This window comes from Hemibagrus wyckioides, linkage group LG15 (assembly GCF_019097595.1).
Source record: "Hemibagrus wyckioides isolate EC202008001 linkage group LG15, SWU_Hwy_1.0, whole genome shotgun sequence".
Lineage (NCBI taxonomy): Eukaryota > Metazoa > Chordata > Actinopteri > Siluriformes > Bagridae > Hemibagrus > Hemibagrus wyckioides.
In genome coordinates, this window is record NC_080724.1 from 4080714 (window position 1) to 4100000 (window position 19287).

At 40.8% G+C, this 19287-nt stretch overlaps 3 protein-coding genes across 7 annotated transcripts in view; 2 read left to right on the forward strand and 1 right to left on the reverse strand.

The window, feature by feature from the left end:
• The first annotated feature begins 1299 nt into the window (after nt 1-1299).
• snx21 (sorting nexin family member 21) lies at nt 1300-5557 on the forward strand. Of its 5 annotated transcripts, XM_058409438.1 has the most exons (5): nt 1750-1891; nt 2500-2544; nt 2702-2973; nt 3427-3584; nt 4007-5557. In XM_058409438.1, the coding sequence occupies exons 3-5, from the start codon at nt 2712-2714 to the stop codon at nt 4712-4714; spliced, it is 1128 nt and encodes a 375-aa protein (XP_058265421.1). In that variant the 5' UTR covers nt 1750-1891; nt 2500-2544; nt 2702-2711; the 3' UTR covers nt 4715-5557. The 5 variants fall into 5 exon arrangements, with proteins under 5 accessions (XP_058265420.1, XP_058265422.1, XP_058265419.1 ...); XM_058409437.1 differs by lacking the exons at nt 1750-1891; nt 2500-2544 and adding an exon at nt 1300-1644; XM_058409439.1 differs by lacking the exon at nt 2500-2544 and having other exon boundaries at nt 1671-1813.
• Nucleotides 5558-8100: 2543 nt separating this feature from the next.
• Nucleotides 8101-9930, forward strand: wfdc2 (WAP four-disulfide core domain 2). The gene is made up of 3 exons (XM_058409440.1): nt 8101-8317; nt 9080-9217; nt 9422-9930. The coding sequence occupies exons 1-3, from the start codon at nt 8221-8223 to the stop codon at nt 9553-9555; spliced, it is 369 nt and encodes a 122-aa protein (XP_058265423.1). The 5' UTR covers nt 8101-8220; the 3' UTR covers nt 9556-9930.
• A 1073-nt stretch (nt 9931-11003) lies between these two features.
• The window catches only part of pigt (phosphatidylinositol glycan anchor biosynthesis, class T), a 26059-nt gene continuing 17775 nt past the window's right edge, over nt 11004-19287 (reverse strand). Inside the window, exons 8-12 of the mRNA XM_058409433.1 lie at nt 17656-17812; nt 12811-13011; nt 12187-12352; nt 11921-12004; nt 11004-11710 (exon numbers count right to left, since the gene is read on the reverse strand). Of these exons, the coding sequence (XP_058265416.1) occupies nt 11461-11710; nt 11921-12004; nt 12187-12352; nt 12811-13011; nt 17656-17812 (858 nt within the window). The 3' untranslated portion in view covers nt 11004-11460. The remainder of the gene's footprint in view (nt 11711-11920; nt 12005-12186; nt 12353-12810; nt 13012-17655; nt 17813-19287) is intronic.

The window sequence follows — 19287 nt, forward strand, 5'->3', positions numbered from 1 at the left end:
CAAGTCTTGTCTCTATTGACCCACAAGTCTGGTACTTAATCTTCAGTCCAAGAAATCTCCAAATCTTTTCTTTGTGCAGGCCAGTCAACCTCCACACCAAACTCACTCATCCATGTCTTTATGGACCTTGCTTTGTGCACTGGTGTGCAGTCATGTTGGAACAGGAAGGGGTCATCCCCAAACTGTTCCCACAAAGTTGGGAGCATGAAATTGTCCAAAATATCTTGATGTGCTGAAGCATTAAGAGTTCCTTTCACTGGAACTACCCGTGAAAAACAACACCTGAATTCAATAGAATTGGAGGGGTGTCCCAAAACTTTTGGCAATATAGTGTAAGTCTATGAGCGTGATGTGTCGTTCGCGAACGAGCCGGCTCTAAGAGCCGATTCTTTGTAGAGAACGAGAAGAGCCGACTCCCGCCGGGGAGAGCCGAATCTTCAGCCGCTCCTGAATAGCTCTGCTGAGAATCCATGCAGGCAGGGGCGGGACTGTTGATGGCCACACCATGCGGCCAATCATTACTAGTAACACAGGATTTCTCTTGAGCTTTCTGGGATGATGTGCATGATTGGTTGGTCAGTAAAATACATGCCCTTCCACCCTTCACCCGAAATGATATTATTTTGGCATGCTGCTGCCTGATAATAACGCTGACCTTCTTGTAAATGTCATTTTATTACTTTTTTAAAGTGAATACAAAACCCTAAAAAGACCAGACCTCTCTTCTCTGCTTTCATAAGATACCTAGAAAATAATGTTCTCCTTTCACTAAAGCATATGCATAAAAATGGTATAATAACTTCTTAACATATGCCGTGAATTCAACAATATTAATAAAGATTAAATGGACCCTCTAGCACCCCCCGCCTTTTTTTTATTATTATTTTCTCCCCCTCCCTCTTTGTTGATTGATTTGTTCATGAGCACGCGGTATCCTATTAATACTGTGGTGTACTTGTTTTGTAAACCTGTTCTGTGCCTTATTTTTGTTTGAATTGTTTTAAATACTGAATGTCAAATTGTTTGTATAATAATAATAATAATAATAATAATAATAGCATTTAATTAAAATAAAGAAATAAAACTAGTAACAGGAACAGGATAAAGTGTTGAGGCGGGGTTAAAAGTGGGTGGGCGGGGATTTATGTTGGTAGGGTGTGGTTAGAGTGTGTGGGCGGGATTTGAGTTGGTGCGTGTTTATATTATATTTCTCGCTCACACACAAACACAAACAGCGTTAGTGGGATTAATTTATACTTTATTTATTATTTATTACTATTCGTGCTCTTATTTTGTAATCCACTCTTTTATTTGGTTGTTGCTCATTTGAATTCTATATTTCCCTAAGCAAATCAATGTGGAGTAGTCTCAAACTCACTTCCTAGAGAATGATCCTACTAAATGTACTAGATTCTGTAATGCTGCTTGTGAGTGTAAAGAATTTACACATTTACATATATAAGTACATTTAATAAGCAACCTAGAAAGTTAAGGCATTATTTTAGCCCCAAAACGTTCTCTCGAGCTCACACGAGTCTCCTGCTGAACCCTAGGTGTATCCATAGTATGCAAAGCGGCATCTGAACATATCCAGCCGTCTCGACAGCACGGGAATAGAAGAGGCGATGGAGTGGAATTAGAAGAGTAAGCGTTATGTGTTTTTTATTTTATAATCACCATATACATCTCGCAAATACACGAAGTGTGTGTGTGTGTGTGTGTGTGTGTGTGGTCACTGCCCTTGGACGTGTCCGCCTACTGAAGTGGGCAAAGTGGAAGAAACTCCTGAAATCCAGCAGCACTTCCAGCGCCCGTGCGTCTTCATTCTTGACTTCTGTGTAAATCGACATGAATGAGTATAGGCTGTGTGTTTGTGTGAACTGCATTTCTGGTAAAAAAATGTTTTTCTTTTTATTTATTATTTATTTCTCTAAACATAGCTTTAATGTGATACAGGATTATCGGACGTTGGTTGCAAAGCCCTGTCATCTGCTTTAGCTTGCTAGCTGCTTATTAGCCGACGCGTTGCTACCAGCTACGTTTATTTATTTATTTGTTTGTTTGTTTTTCAAAAGCTCAAAAATAACACGTTAATTGAGTCCAAGTTTAGTTTTCTGTATAGGATTGTGCGTAGAAACGTGTTTGTTTTAAATGCCTCTAATCGGCTAGTAAGCTAACTTGGGTGTTTTAACACTGTGTTAAGCGCCAGGCTGTTTTCTGCAATTTTTCTATTTATATGTCATGATGAGTCTGGTTAATATAAACGCTTCAGGTGGTTTAACCCAAAAGAAAAACTATATATTTTTTTTCTCAAACATGTCCCATCAGCAGCATTCAACAAGTAGGCTGTAATGAGCTTCCATAGAGTTGAGAGTTCTTCATGTTAATTCTACATTCTGAACCCTAAACTAGATCTGAACCCTTGCCTGGTTCAGTCGTAGTCTCAGGTTCTTACAGCCCTCTATGAATTAAACATAAACTCAGCTCGTTTTCTTCCAGGGTGTTGTTCTCTGGTTTCACAGATGACTGGAATATCAGCAAAGGGTAGAGCCTTCAACTGTTTCCACTGCAGGCTAACAGAGAGCGTGCACTACTGATTTGTATTTATTTATGTCTCGAAAAGTCGAGCTATGACATTTGAGAAGTTTGGAGTTTTTCAGATTTGCATCGGCGCTCATATTCACAGCGATCTGTTTTCCAGTACTGTGCTGATGGCCTCTAAGCTGCTGGACAGACTTCGCCGCTCGCTGTTCAAAGAGGGAGAGCTCCATGTGGACACGGATGACACCGATGACTTTCCAGAAAGCTCTGAACTCGAGGATGACACGGACAACGTTTCAGCCAGGCTCAGTGGGACGCTCTGCTTTGACGGTGATGGTGTTCTGGATTCGGAAGATGCGGGCGAAACATCTGGCCCGGACAGTGATTCGGACTGCTTTGCAGAGTCCATAGATAACGCATGCAGCAGCACAGGTTGTTCCTAAGTACTTACTTTCCACTTACATTGATTATTGCATCCTGATTAAAACATATTTGCTAAATATTAATCGAAGTGACTAGTTTTTTACAGATTTTAAGTTCGTATGAGCACAATTATGGCTGAGAATTTGAATTGGTTGCATGTAAAAGAGGGAAAGAAAATTTTGTAAATGGTGGTTAGGAGTGAATCTGTGGGTTGGTGAGGAAATTTAAAGCCGTCACACGCTTGCTTCTTTGAACTTATCAAGAAGTTGCCTCTAAGCAGTAATGTGAAGCAAAGAATTCTGCTGGTCAGTCAGCGTTGCAAGACTTGTTAATAGATGGACCGAAATATCAAAGGGCAGTTAGTTTCACTTCTTGATTTTACAAAAAAGAGTTGTGGAAACTGTCAGTTCTCTTGATGTTTCCCCATTTCCAGTGAATTTCTGTTGGGTTGGGTTTTTTCAGATATAAGCCCCACTGGCCCGACTCTAAAGGGCTCAAGCATGCTCACACGGCAGCTACAGGAGAGCTGGAGAAATCTGCGCACTCGCTGTGTGATGGAAAAGCTTATTTTTGAAGTGACCGATGCCAGCGTAGTACAAGAGGCAAACTCCAAATATGTGGTAAGCAGGAGCATTATTTATCTGTAACACTCGATATAATCGGATTTCTGTTTATAAGGCCTATTTTAAGAACCATTGTCATAATCCATTGGCAGGGTCAGGGTTAAGCCAGTCAGGGTTAATGAAGCATAGGCTTAAGGGAGAGTTAAAATATAGATCTGAACAGAGAAACAAAGTGATTGGAAACATAGGATTAGAAATATAGTTTACAACATGTGGGAACATGTATACACAAGTTATCATTATGAAGCAACCGATCACGCCAGAGCAGAAGACATGATAAAGAGTAGTCAAACAGGAAGCCTGTGGCATTATCCTTCCTCTTTAAAATTTTTTATTTATTTATTTATTTATTTTAATTAAGTGGGTGTTGCATTTTTGGCTGCATGGTTACAAAATTAACACATATGTCTTTCAAACAGCTTTACACAATTCATGTCATCCACTCTGGCACATTTGATAAAACCCCTGCAGTCATCGCGCGCCGCTACACCGATTTTGAGCGGCTTCACCATGTCCTGCGAAGGAATCACAGAGAAGCCATGGATGGAGTCCACTTTCCACGCAAGAAGCTGCGGCGAAACTTTGCAGCCGAGACCATCGGCAAGAGGAGCCGTGCTTTTGAGCAGTATCTCTCGCACCTGCACTCGCTCACCGAGGTGCGAGTTTCACCTGCCTTCCTGGAGTTCTTTTACCTGGGCGAGGTGCGCAACGGGCAGACGCTGCTGTGTTCCGGTCGCCACGAGGAAGCACTGGGCACTCTTGTTAACGCCCTGCGCCTACAGGAAAAACTGGACTCGCCGCACAGAATTCACCGGCTCTTCACACTCTCCGCCCTGGCGAGTTGCTACCAGGAGCTGGAGAGGCTGAGCGATGCACAGGAGCACTGCGAGCAAGCCCTCAACAGACTGGTTCCCTCGATGGACCTGCAAAAGACACAGCAAAAGCTCCACCCACTTCTAGTGCCGCTTCTGCAGGCCAACGTTCGCCTGTGCTGGAAGATTTCCAAGGACAAGCGGCGCTGGGAGGCACTGCTGCATGAGATCCAAGAGCTTGGAGTTGATGTTGAGAATCAGCCCGATTTAAAGGAGTGTTTAGTTAAAGAGAACCTTTTAGAAAGCAAGGGGTAGTTCAGGGCAAACCCACGTAGGGCATTTTAACACTGATGTCAGATTTGCAGAGAATAATCATATCATAGTATGACACAGATAAAGGCATACCACTATTCTTACTGTTTTTATCATGTTTTGCACACTAGTACGTCAAATAATCACTATACTTGGATGTGAGTTTATGCAGCGAGTTTAAAACCGGTTAAAAACGGTTTTAAGCACAGCCTTAGTAGAAATCTATTTATATAAAGTATGATTTATTTTTATATAGTGCCCAGGTATTGTTGGGTGCAGCACAATGTTTTATTGATCAAATGCATTAAGGGAAATATGTCGATGGAGAACTTTTGATATTTTAATGAAAGGGTTTTTACTGTTTTTAGTCACAGATTTGCTAGTTTACTTTACTCATGTTTCCCACTAATGTTTGCTATAATTAGGAAATGATACAAATTGATATTTTTGTGTATTTCTGTTCATTATTAAGATGAAAATGAATGCCCTAGACTCATTGGCAGTTATTCTCTAGTTGCATTCCTGTAGTGAAACCTTTCTGTGGTTCCCAAATTTATAATCACTTCATGTGGTTAAAAGTCTGCTGGCTGTAATTTTTTTTTTTTTTTTCTGCACTGTAGATGTTTTTAAAGAATTGTTTTCAACTAAACGGCACACATGCACTACATTATCCCCACAAGACTTTATTTATTTAACTTTTAATCAAATGCCTGTAAATGTTTAAAGCAGAAAGGGAATGAAACATGGTCTAATGCATGCACTCCTTTTTCAACCACTTTTAGTTTACATGAAACATGTGAATGAATTCCTTTTCTCTTTTCGTTCTAATAAAATACATCTCATCCACACATGCGTAAAAGCTTTGTACACTCAGTGCTCTGAGTATACTGTATATAAAGGCATTGATATAAAACCATACACTCTTCATTTAAGCAGACTGAAGCAACCTTTCACGGTTGCATGAGTTTAGTAGTATTTGGGGAGGTCAGTAGGGGTCAGTAGAGACAGGATGTGTCAGATTTACTGGAATGTTGGGATGGGGGATGGGTCAGTTTTGCTTTCAGACTGTGAACTAAATGGTTTATGTCCAAATGTCACCTTTTATTTATTTATTTGATTAATTTTAAGCAGGCCTGAAGGCCAAGATGCACTGAAAGAGCTAGTGTTTTGCAGGTAGATTGCAGAGCCTGATATAATACAATACAGTGAGGGTCTGCCTCGGGGGTTCAAGCCCCAGCACTGCCAAGTTGCCACTGTTGGGCCCTTGAGCAAGGCCCTTAACCCTCTCTGCTTCAAGGGGCACTGTATCATGGCTGACCCTGTGCTCTGACCCCAACTTCCAAGGCTGGGATATGCGAAGAAAGAATTTCACTGTGCTGTAATGTATACGTGACAAATAAAGGCTATTTCTATTTCATTGTAGATCAGGGGTGTCCACTCTTATCCACAAAGGGCCGGTGTGGACACAAGTTTTCATTCCGATCAAGCAGAGCTACACCTGATCCCACCTGTCTAATATCAACTGATCTTTGCTTTCCAGTAGACTCAGGTATAGCTTCTGCTCATTCGGAATGAAAACCTGCAGCCACACCGGCCCTTTGTGGATAAGACTGGACATCCCTGCAGTAGATGAAACAGGTTGTAGTAAACAGTTCAGGTTTGCTCAATGCTACACAACTACATTGACATTTTTGTAGTCAACGAAGTTACAGGTCAAAAGTCACTATTAAACAGGAATGCAGTGATTTACTCTGTTTTAGTCTTGGTTAGCTTGGTTCAGACAGTTTATTGTAATAGTTTAGATGTGGATATTTCCGGCCATAGTCTGGGCATGGTTATAAATTTCATACCTGATTAGGGATATAATTAAAAACTAAGATTGGCTTTCTCATATTGACTTATGCTACTTGAAATCTTTGCAGTAGGCAGTGTTTCCAGCCTGCATCTCAAAAACCACACATTTTTTCCCCTCAGTTTATGTGTAGGAATTAGGATGAGTAGGGTGCACATATATTTTTAATTTGCAATATCTGCAAAACATTTTTATCAATATGGATATTATAGAGTCTAATATCCATTTCTTTCTCCCAATCTTATAACAGCGATATATCTTACAACAGAAATGGTTCTGTACACTGTAGATACACTGCACTTCGCTTTCTGGAAATGGACTAAATTCCGATTATTTGTTTTAACAAAATTGTAATTTACTTTTTGTGACTTTATTTGCCCACCTTATTCCCAAACGGGAGTAAAAAACAACCCTGTAGAGCATTTCTCCATAACCACACCAAAAAGTGGCAGTGACAAAATGTTCAAGTGTTAGTTTTATGACTAACAACCTGGCTACTACAAATTGTATATATCCGTCTCAATTAAATACACTATATCGCCAAAACGTTTAGGACACCCCTTCAAATCATTGAATTGAGGTGACAGGCTTGGCCCCTTAGTTCCAGTGAAAGGAACTCTTAATGCTTCATCATACCAAGACATTTTGTGCTCCCAACTTTGTGGGAACAGTTTGGGGATGACCCCTTCCTGTTCCAACATGACTGCACACCAGTGCAAAGAGCAAGGTCCATAAAGACATGGATGAGTGAGTTTGGTGTGGAGGAACTTGACTGGCCTGAACAGTCCTGACCTCAACCTGATAGAACACCTTTGGGATGAATTAGAGCGGAGACTTCCTCGTCCAACATCAGTGCCTGACCTCACGAATGCGCTTCAAGAGGAATGTTCACAAATTTCCATAAACACACTCCTAAACCTTGTAGAAAGCCTTCCCAGAAGAGATGAAGCTGTTATAGCTGCAAAGGGCGGGCCAACTCCATATTACATTCACGTGCACGTAAAGGCAGATGTCCCAAAACTTATAGTGTAATATTGTTTTAAAAGGAAGAATCTTAACTAACTAAATGAAATGGGCTATTCATGACTGTACTGTATGTATAATTCCTAAAAGAAATTGCGATACGTTTGTTTATGAGTAATGTTAGTCACTGCGCGCACGCGCACACACACACTCATAGCAACAAAGCAACCTGAGAGCATTTCAATTTTCTATGAGAGCAGTAATATGAGTGACAGCTGCCTATGACGACTAGGTGTGTGTGTGTGTGTGTGTGTGCGCGCGTGTGTGTCCAGCGACGCGACAAAGTTGACAAAAGTTCAACTTTATGCAAATAGAAGGCGGTGAAGGCGGTAGAGCGCACGTGACTCGTGGTAAACACACTGCTTCTCCTTCATCTCGTATCATATAATGCATAAATCCACTGCTGAATTCTATATACATCCGCTCTCCCTTCCATTAACAAACATTATAACCAGTAGTCGGAACGCCTTCATAGTACAGAGACTGGTGAAGTTTCTGGAGGATTTGGAGTCGGCAGGCAGAAGGACCATGCAGACGACTCATTTCCACCATCATGCCATTCTCCTTATCCATCCTGTCCTAGTTAGATTCTTTTCCTCTCCAGTTCAGTCCTGTTAAGAGAGTGCAGAGGAAGATGAAGCTGAAACTCCTCTGTCTGTGTACTGTTGTGCTCTTAACCCTGCTTGAATGGCCGGACCTGAGCCAAGGAGCTGCAGCACGTAACTGCACAGGTGAGAGCCTCATCAGCTTCATATAAATATTTCAGCCAGTTTAGCTACTGCAAGGGCGATGGATGTGCAGCAATGTGCAGTTTCACTTATTTACTCAAGTGTATCTATTAACGTCACTCCTCTAGATCTAGCACCGGGTAACTGTTTAAGCATTTGCATTTAATCAATTTTAATATAAGATACTAGGTTATATAGACAGTATGTAAAACATTCACTATTGCTGGAGATATGAGATACATCATTGATGTATCAGCAATGCCCTGGATTTATTTATTTATTTATTTATTGTTACTCTTAACTTTTTCACCCAGAGACATGGATATATTATACATATAAATAGGCAGATAATTACACTGAAGACTTAAAGGTACACTGTATACACCTTTCTAGGTCAAATACACACTGAAGATACAAACAGTACAAAAGTTTTCAAGGAAAGGCAAAGTTTAGTACCCTTTTTTAAATTCTTTTACTGTCCATGTAATATACTAACCTCTCCATCTAATCCAACAGGGAGAAATGTGTCTTTTGTGCACGATTTTTTCCAAGCCACAAGCCAAACATTACAGTAAGCGAAGGAACCTTATATGTATTAGGAGCACTGACCAAGAAATTCCACAACAAATGACACATTAGAAAATTTCCTTTTATCCATAATTTTGGGATGTGGCTACCCTGTGATGCTATTCTTCCATGCTGTTTATATATGATATTAGGACGCAGCCAGAGTATTTGCTTTTAGCCTGTCGTCTTGTCATGCAGTTAAACCAGGAATCTGTCCTCGGAGGAAGTGGGGATCTGGTATGTGTGCAGAATACTGCACTAAAGACCGTGACTGTCCCAATGAGGAGAAATGCTGCCATAATGGCTGTGGGCACGAGTGCATCACCCCTTATACAGGTGAAGAATTAGAAACTCAATATAACAAGTTGTATAAGGTTTCAAAACATCAGTGTAAGAATAAATAAATGCACATCGAGAATTATGAAGAATTTCTAGACAGCTACTACTTCAGTTGTTCCCAGCATTCATACACACAAACATATGCATGCTTTATACATGTGGCAGATCACTAGACAAGTTTTTTCGGTCTGTCTCTAACAGTGAAGCCTGGTCGCTGCCCCATGCCTAAGGGGACCCCGATGTGTGCGGAGTATTGCTATCATGATGGTGAGTGTCCTGGAGAGCAGAAGTGCTGCAGGACTACATGTGGCCATGCTTGCAGTGAACCCTGCTAATTAGATTTGGTAAATGGACAGACATCAAGACCAATAGAGAGCAAGCATCTTCTGAGAGATCAACCTTTCTAAGTACAGCTGAAACATCCCTCTACCCTACCTTATCCCTCAGAAAAACTTGATTGGTGACTAAAACTGACTAAACTTTGTAGGATCTCCAAGAAGTGGCTTAATGACCATGTACACTATTGCTCGTAGTTTTAGTTAATGAGATTATGGGAGAAAAATATCTATTCTGAACTGTTCATATAACTATACCATTTTTATCCTGACAGAGAGACATGTACCCATGAATTCAATGGACTATGTTTCTCCCTTGACTTTATTTTATTTTTTTGTAACGTCATTATTAAAAACCCATTGTATCTTTTGGTACGTTTCAGTGTTTTAGTGGATTTTATTTCTTAAAACACAAGAATAAAGCCCAGGCATGGTGTTTAGAATTGTTGACAGTTTTAAGCTCAGGTTCGAGAGCCAGTACAAATCGAAACATTTATGTTCCCTTTTCATACGACCACACCATCTTGGTATGACAGATGTTAGTAAGTATTACAGCAATAGCATCAGCGTTCAGGAATGTAAAAGACGTCTCGGTCTCGACTTGAGACCAAAATACGTGGCAAACTTTGGCAAAGAAAAGGCCTTCTGTGTTCAACATCTCCTACAGCTTGGCAGCACCTTTAGAGGGCCAGACAAAATAAACACAACAGCATGTGAAAAGCTTCTCGGGGAAGAAAAAATATGGAATTTTAGGTATCAGTTACCTTAAGCAGAGACTAACAACGAAAACAGTGGTTAGCATTCGTCTCCGAGTTCAGACGAGTGAAAAGCGTCTAAGGATTAGTCCTAAATCAGACAAATAAGCCGATTTTCATGGAAGCTACACGTTAGATTCAGGTTAGAAGCAAATGTTAAATCCTTTCTGCAGAACCTCATCTGCATAAGGTACAAAGAAATAACCCTTTCATTTAAGGTTCTAACTCATGAACACGTCACTTACAGAGGTTTGTTAAGCAACATGCACTGTCTAAAATATGTACAGCTTCCATTATTACCAGATGTGTGCAATAAGTCTTAATTGTTATATATCACCAGTTGTTCATATTTATGCTGTTGGCTTGAATGGATTAAGCAACCGAGTGTGCTTTAAGAGCACTGCCTGGAACAACAAGAAAAATGCACCGATTGCCAGAAACAACAGTCCTGGATGAACACTTTGTTCTCCTACTACTTTAGTAAATAGCTCTATTGCTGACTGAAGTACATCATAATTTAAAATCCGTCACGCATCCCTGTGCTTTATAAATAACAGAAGGGTAGATTTAATGCATTTTAGATCTCTGCCTGGTTTACGCATGCATTCGTTTGCTTTTCTAAGGCTAGTTAAAACAGCATTCCAATTAAAGCCCCCCCCCCCTTTTTTTTGAAGAAACACGCAAGCCTTGTACTTCCAAGGGCAAGCAATTTTACAGCAATAACATTTGTACAATACGATGACTGGAATTTTTTTTTGCTTGATTTTGCTTGACAGTTTGTTTCCATCTTCACTGGATTTCCAAAACAGAATGATTAATGGCTTTTGCTCATTCCCAAAGTACGATAGGGTTCACATTTCGCTTCAAGTTTGTCTTCCAGATGAATGGAATCAGAAAATGCCAATACACAGTGATATACTCAGATGTAAATGAATCCCTCTTGCCCTAAAACAAACTGAAATAGTTCATTTCCTCCAGTGTTAACAGACTAAATAAAAAACCCACAGATCTATATCATTTAGTTCTTGGTAAAGCTTGCACTGCTGTTCTTGACTTTTCCTCTCAGCTCAACAACTTGAGCTTGCCCCTTAAGCAAGATGTCCATAGATTTCCAGCTGCCTAATAAGCTTCACAGTTAATTTGATGTCCTTCACAGCGGTGGTACTCCCCGTATACGGCGGATGACGTTGGCTATGCGTTTAGCTAGCGGTGGGCTCGGTTCCTCCACCTGGAAGGTACGGGTCAGTAGGTTGTAGAAGGAGCCATAGGCCACAGCCACAACCGTGCAGGTGAGGCAGATGACATTATAGGGCATGCTGAAATCAGGCGTTGGCAAATTAACCAGCAAAGGCTCTGTGTACACGCGCACAAAGTAGCTTGACTCCTCTTTGGTATGGAAACTAGAAATTGTATAAAAATAGGAAAGAAAATGTTATTTATTATTTTTTCCTACTCAGATTTTCAACTCTCTAACATTATTCTGCATCCGTCTGAAAAGGGAAAGGGTATTACTCTATAATTTCATAAATCATTGTTCTTTAAATGTGAACTTTTGACATGTCTCACATGTTGCATGCGGATATGCCATTCATGATGAGGATTGTACTCACAAGCTGCTGAAAAGCGGGCGCTCCTGAGTGCTGTTGATGTCCATGGCGACAGCGCTTGGCACGAGAGCACTTATCACAGACGATCTAGAAGACAATTTTGGATTCAAACACGGGGTTTTTTGTTATCATTTAAATATATCGCACTTTCATGCTTTAAAATTAAGCTCAAAGCTTTTCTGCCAAGAATCAAATCATTTTGTGAAGTTTGGTTTTTATCATAGCTTAAGAACATTTTATAAGCATACAAATTGAAAAGCGAGTTGTACCCGACATAGAAACCATGGTTCGGATCTGGAGTGTATTCTGTCCACTTGAGAAGAGCTCTTTCAAACTGCACCGTGACCTCAGTGACCGAATGAGGGGGTAACTGCACGAGCATCTCGAGGAGATGAGGACGCAAGCGGTCTTTTGAAGGTTGGTAGTGAATGTAGCCTTATAAGGGGAAAAAGAAACGAACAAATTGAAGTGTTCCTGATATCTGTTCAACTTAATCAACATAAATGGAAACCTCCACATCTACAAGAAACAGGAAGGAAGCTATTACTTGACCTTGATCTTGTTTTGAATCAATTCCAAAATCTAATTATTCCATATAAATTCTACAAACCACTTGTTCTTAAAATATTGTGCTAAAGAGACGCTGGAAGGACAGACACACTGACAGCTCAAAAACATTGCCGATCCAACATAAAGCTAAAGTAACTGTGGCTTGATGGCCAGGTTACTGATTTGCTAAAAATTTCAGATTAGATCCTAGATTTTGATCGCAATACTAACAAGTTTTCGGTAGAATTACATTTAACAAATCATTCTTTACTAATATGTTTAATTCAGTGCGCATTGGGGAACAAACTGGCAGCACAGAAATATGTTAAATCAGTAGGACTTACTTGGCTTGTTTTCACGTGACTTGCTGGTGATAGTGAGCGTGTGAATATAAAGTCGCAGATACCAGGGCACTGACTCCAGCAGGAGAACAGGGAAAGCTCGGTACGGATGATTGTTATAGATTAGTGTGTGTATCTCGCCCGTCTGGAGTCCGAATCCTGCCACATAGCGCTCTGCATGTAGCATTGGACGCAGCATGTCTCCTGCGACAGATGATGCCAGCAAAGAGTCAGATTTAAAAAAAAAAACAAAAAAATTCTTTCAACTTTATTGACTATTCTCAGTAACATCGTATAAGGTTATTGAACACGAATGAGTGAGCAACATCCTAATGAATCTTCTGGACAAGACATGACACACATTGTGACATTCATCAAAGTTGCACATAGTCAGATTCATGTATGAGCATGTGAATATCAGCATTTCAACATTTAACAGTAAAAATGATGGGAATCTTGTTCTAAAGTAGGTTTAGTGTCAGCATGTAATTATAAACATATGAATTCAAATGTCTACTGATTTCCCTACATTTGCAACTCATTCTCCAAGCTGGTCAGAACTTCACCTGGTGTCAGTGTTTCACAGAGCTGCTCTGGTGATCCAGTTATTTTTAATAGGGTTCTACACCGATCAACCATAATATTATGAGCAGTGACAGGTGAAGTGAATAAGACTGATGATCTCCTCATCATGGCACCTGTTAGTGGGTGGGATATATTAGGCAGCAAGTCAACATTTTGTCCTCAAAGTTGATGTTAGAAGCAGGAAAAATGGACAAGCGTAAGGATTTGAGCGAGTTTGACGAAGGGCCAAATTGTGATGGCTAGACCACTGGATCAGAGCATCTCCAAAACTGCAGCTCTTGTGGGGTGTTCCCGGTCTGCAGTGGTCAGTATCTATCAAAAGTGGTCCAAGGAAGGAACAGTGGCGAACCAGCGACAGGGATGGCCAAGGCTCATTGATGCACGTGGGGAGCGAAAGCTGGCCCGTGTGATCTGATCCAACAGACGAGCTACTGTTGCTCAAATTGCTGAAGAAGTTAATGCTGGTTCTGATACAAAGGGGTCAGAATATACAGTGCATGACAGGTCAGGGCTGTTTTGGCAGCAAAAGGGGGAGCAACACAATATTAGGCAGGTGGTCATAATGTTATGCCTGGTCGGTGTACATTAATTGCTAACAACAATGCTCAGTGATTTCCCACCATTTCCCCAGCATGATATTCCTAAATGCTGGACCAACTCCAGTAAAAAGGGACAGATGAAGATACATTCTGCTAAATGCTTGGTTTTTTGCTCCTGTATTGTATTTTTCTACACTGCAGCGTCAGCAGCAGACGGAGAGGAAGCGGGTTGAACTGGGTACTTGTGTGTGTTTCTTTCAGTTGCTTTCAGTAACTGCTATAAGCAGAGAGAGAGAGAGAGAGAGAGAGAGAGAGAGAGAGAGAGAGAGAGAGCGAGCTGTCGGAGCTATGCCATTCTCTCTCTCTCAGAGAGTAATCATGAACCTTGAATTTGGACGGAATGAAAGCCGTGAGTTAGTAATGGCCACGTTTCTGTTGGTTGGTCCTTTATTTGTTCGAGTTTTTGAAAGTCTACTGGAAACCTTGGTGAGAAAAAATTAGAGCACTGTTGCCTCCCAAGTCTTCCTTCGCATCCATACAAAGTTTAGTCTCCTGAGAAGTATAAACAGAACATTTGTTACTCATATGCAGGAGTCATTAATGAAGATTGCACAGCTACAGCTTTAGCACACTATAGCAATTTACGCTCGATTTATTTCTTTTTTTCCTTCAGATACAGGATGGCAGAGAGTGCCTTTTTTCAATCACATAATTTTGTTTTCTATGTCTGGTTTTATCCCTTCTGGATTGCAATAATCGAAGCAGTCACGGTGTGCGGTGAAAGTGAAATCGGTCGGCCTGTTTCTTCAGTTCCTTAAATAGAAAAAAATTTGAACTTTTTTTTTTGATGCTGTTCACAATCACAACAAAAATGCAAGAACTGTCTCAATTTTCACAATTAAACATCCTTAGCGTTCTAACAACAGAAATCAACAGAAAGGAATTACAGTGGACTCCAGGGTGGATAAAACCCATATAGTCAATTATCCACACATATTTAAGACTGTTTCCAAAAATCCAACATATTGCAGTCATGGATTTTATCCATACATCCATCTTCTATGCCCGCTTTATTCCTAATTAGGGTCATGGGGATCTGCTGGAGCCTATCCCAGTGCACATTGGGCGAAAGGCTCCATACATTCATGATAAACACAATTATACAACAGTTAACTCTAGTCCACTAATGTGATTGGACAAGCGACTGTCCAAGAATGCTAATATTTATTACAACAGCGGTGGTAGATTTCACTCTTTGCTTGTCTGTATTCGCTACATAAAAAATTCTATTCTATAGATAGTCCATTACCATGTAATATTTACTACACTTACTACAGGCTATCACTCCATCCAGCTAAGGCTTCTCTGGGAACATTTGTTGATTTGTTCACTACAGCAGTACTGTTGCTCATTAGAGCTTGGTGAACACCCAGCATTACAGAAAGTCCACTGGATTTCTCATCAATCCTCTGACTTACGCCATCCCCAGGCTCACACATTTAGAGGTGTTCCAGCATGCATGGTGCTTTCCACATGCCCCACTGATTAGTCACATCTGTGGTCTTTACCATTTGCTTTTCGCTGCTACTTTAACCAGATCTGCTTACAGAAGGATGTCAAGACCATTGACTGGCAGAAGCAGAGTCCTTGTGTTTGAGCTCAAGCTCCCTGAAGAAGCGCTGTGTTGCTTTGGTTTGAGATCATAACACATCAGCAGACTGAAACTAAAGACAATCTTTTACCTATATTGAGACACTGCAATGTACTGATCTCTTCAGACATCATTGTGACAGATACATCAATCACCAGGATGTTATGAAGTCACATGGCTCATTTCTCTTTGCACACAAGATCCTCACTGGGCATACCCACTGTCAGCAACTCGCCTACCGGAAATGCACAATAGCAGGTTTATTCATAACAAGGTAACATTCACCCCCCCCAAAAGGTTATTCCGTGTTCATAAAATGACAGTTCCATACTTAATTAGTATTTTCCTCATTCAAATGACTTCCTTCCTTCAGTCTTGCATAATTGTAATCTGTTGCTTTACTTCAACGCCTACAATAAATTGGTGTGTGCTGTAGGTACACTATATTGCCTAAAAGTTTTGGGACACGCCTCCAAATCATTGAGGTCAGGTGTTGGTTTTTCAGGGGTTGGACTCGGCCCCTTAGTTTCAGTGAAAGGAACTCTTAATGCTTCAGCTTCATACCAAGACATTTTGGACAATTTCATGCTCCCAACTTTGTGGGAACAGTTTGGGGATGACCCCTTCCTGTTCCAACATGACTGCACACCAGTGCACAAAGCAAGGTCCATAAAGACATGGATGAGTGAGTTTGGTGTGGAGGAACTTGACTGGCCTGCACAGAGTCCTGACCTCACCTTTGGGATGAATTAGAGTGGAGACTGTGAGCCAGGCCTTCTCATCTGACATCAGTGCCTGACCTCACAAATGTGCTTCTAGAGGAACGGTCAAAATTTCCCATAAACACACTCCTTGTGGAAAGCCTTCCCAGAAGAGTTGAAGCTGTTATAGCTGCAAAGGGCGGGCAAACTCCATATTACATTCATGTGCATGTACAGGCAGACGTCTCAAAACGTTTGCCAATATAGTGTATATGAAGCAAGTCTCCCTTCAGTCTCCTCTACAGGAGGTGAAATGCATGTTCAGTTGGGTTAAGGTCTGGTGACTGACTTGGCCAATCTTAAAACTTCCAAATTTTCCCCCTGATTAAGTCTTTTGTTTTGTTGACATTGTGATTTGGGTCATTGTCTTGATGCATGATGAAGTTCCTCCAGTCAGGTTGGATGCATTTCTTTGTAATTAGCGAGTCTGTTCCAGAAGCAGCCATGCGAGCTAAAGTCATGACACATCCCCCACTGTGCTTGACCAGTGAGCTGATATACTTTGAATCCTTACACTTTGACCTTTCTATCAGTTTGGTAGAGTTTAATCTTGGTTCCTGAACTTTTGTGGCTTATTTCTGTATTTCTTTGAATATTCCAATCTGGCCTTCTGATTCTTACTGCTGATAAGTTCTGGTATGGCCTCTATATTACTGCTTTCAAAGTTTCTGTCATCAACTGCTGTTGTTTCCTTTACCAGCCTGTTCAACACCAGTGTCTTCTATCTTTTTTAGAGCATACCAAATTGTTGAACCATCTATACCAAATGCTTGTAGAATGGCTCAGATCGATTTAACCTCTTTCATCATCTTCAACAAGCTGCTCTCTGGTCTTCATGTTGTTTTATCCCTTTCAACAACAAATGCAGTGTCCACAGGTAAAACCCAGGGCTCAAACTAAAGGACGTTTTAACGTATTACAGGTTTTAAGCTGACTTTAAACAATCTATCTAAAAGAGCACATCCTAGCACCAAGAAACATCTGTCAGTCTTATTTGTTCTCAAAAATGGGTGGATTCAAACAAAAGGTGACAAGTTGTTGAACACATTTCTTTAAATCTAGGTAGTCAAGTTGCATAATAAATTACTTCAAATAAATTTCTTAATCTGCAATCACCTTCTCCATATTTTCATACAGTTGCACTGTACATGTGCGTTAATGGACGACAAGAAAACATAATGTCACACAAATTTGTTATGAAACATTACATCCCCCCCTCACTTAAAAGGCCACATCCAAACCACATGCCTGATATTAATAAGTCAGAAATAAACGCTGGCTGGAGGATGCATTCTAGTAGTCAGATGCTTACCGCTTTCTGCTTTCCAGCGCATTAAGAGATTGAGAGAGCGTAGCTGGCCAAAAGTCTCCGCTTTGGTTAGATCATACACAGCATAAGTCCTGCGATCCCCCAGAACCACAGTGGTGTTGAGGAGAGGTGTAGCTGGGCTCAAGTCAAACAGCTCACCCTGATGGATATATTAAAGCAACACAATATGAGCATTCAGAAAAAAAAGAATTACTAAAGATTAACTACTGCTCCCTGCAGGTGAGAAAAAAAATACAACACTGGCACAGATCCTTAAATCTGAAGTCAGCTTTATGCCTGTAATTGTTTGTCCTCTGCACTCATGCTCTTCGCCTTGCTAAGAACAATCCGAGTCTGTCTCAGTTACTAGAGCACCAGATAATGAGCATCTGTTTTGTGATTTTATCTTACTGAAATATTAAAATTAGCATGTTGTTGCAGCAGGCAACAGTTGTAGTCTGTAAATGCTGAGGCGATTTTCTTGCAGATCTTGAACCTCTTTGGTAGTATTCCAGATGAGACTGCAGTATCTCCAAGCAGCAAATGCTGCTTGTCCGTTTTAAGGCCAGAGGTAAGACCTTTACTCCAGGCTGTCTGGCTTGGGGTTTGTTAAACTTGCACAATGTCTATTAATTGCACTTCTGGTAGATGCTAAACAGCATTTTGTGGCTATGTACCTGTACTTTGCAATGACAATAAAGTTCTATCTATCTATCTGTCTGCCTTCGAGCCAAATTCCCTGAAGAGAATATTAGCTTTGTTTTTCTAAACTCTTCCATGTGCCTCTACACCTCTCACCTGAGCAGCAACGTGAGATTCTGTATACTCTGAAATGCTTAAAAGATGGTCTCAGCCAACTGCCCAAACACTACAGTCAAGAGGACAGTCTTGTCCAAGCAGGTCACAGCCATATGACAGTGTTAGGTATAAATGGCGATGAGCCAGCACAGTTTCTACCATTTCACTCCTTAGCAACAGCACTGCATGTGACGTGCATCGGATGTAATCTGATGCAATTCTGACCTTGGGCTCCTTAAGGGCTGTCTCCAAATTTGGCCTGACAAATATGCCTGTTGTAATAGTACATGTTGAGGCTGGTATCACTACAGCTTGTGAGACTGAGTGAGCCAGGAGTAACCTTGCACACAAACTAGTTGAGATCTAATTCCAACACAATGTAATAATATTAATGACATCAGCAATAAAGTCTGGAAATAATTATTTAAAATGATATAGCAAGGGGAAAACCCCATAGAACCTCAAGAGGAAGAAAAGGAGAGACGACCACTCAAAACTCAAAATAGTATGTAGCAATAAAGGGAGTCTAATCCTTCTTACTGTGAACAATTCCCAAGCAAACTGATCATCCTAGAGTGAAAAAAAAAACAAAAACAAACAGACATACACTGTATTGCCAAAAGTTTTGGGACACCCCTCTAAATCATTGAGTTCAGGGGTTGGTCTCGGCCCCTCAGTTCCGGTGAAAGGAACTTTTAATGCTTCAGCTTCATACCAAGACATTTTGGACAATTTCATGTTCCCAACTTTGTGGGAACAGTTTGGGGATGACCCCTTCCTGTTCCAACATGACTGCACACCAGTGCACAAAGCAAGGTCCATAAAGACATGGATAAG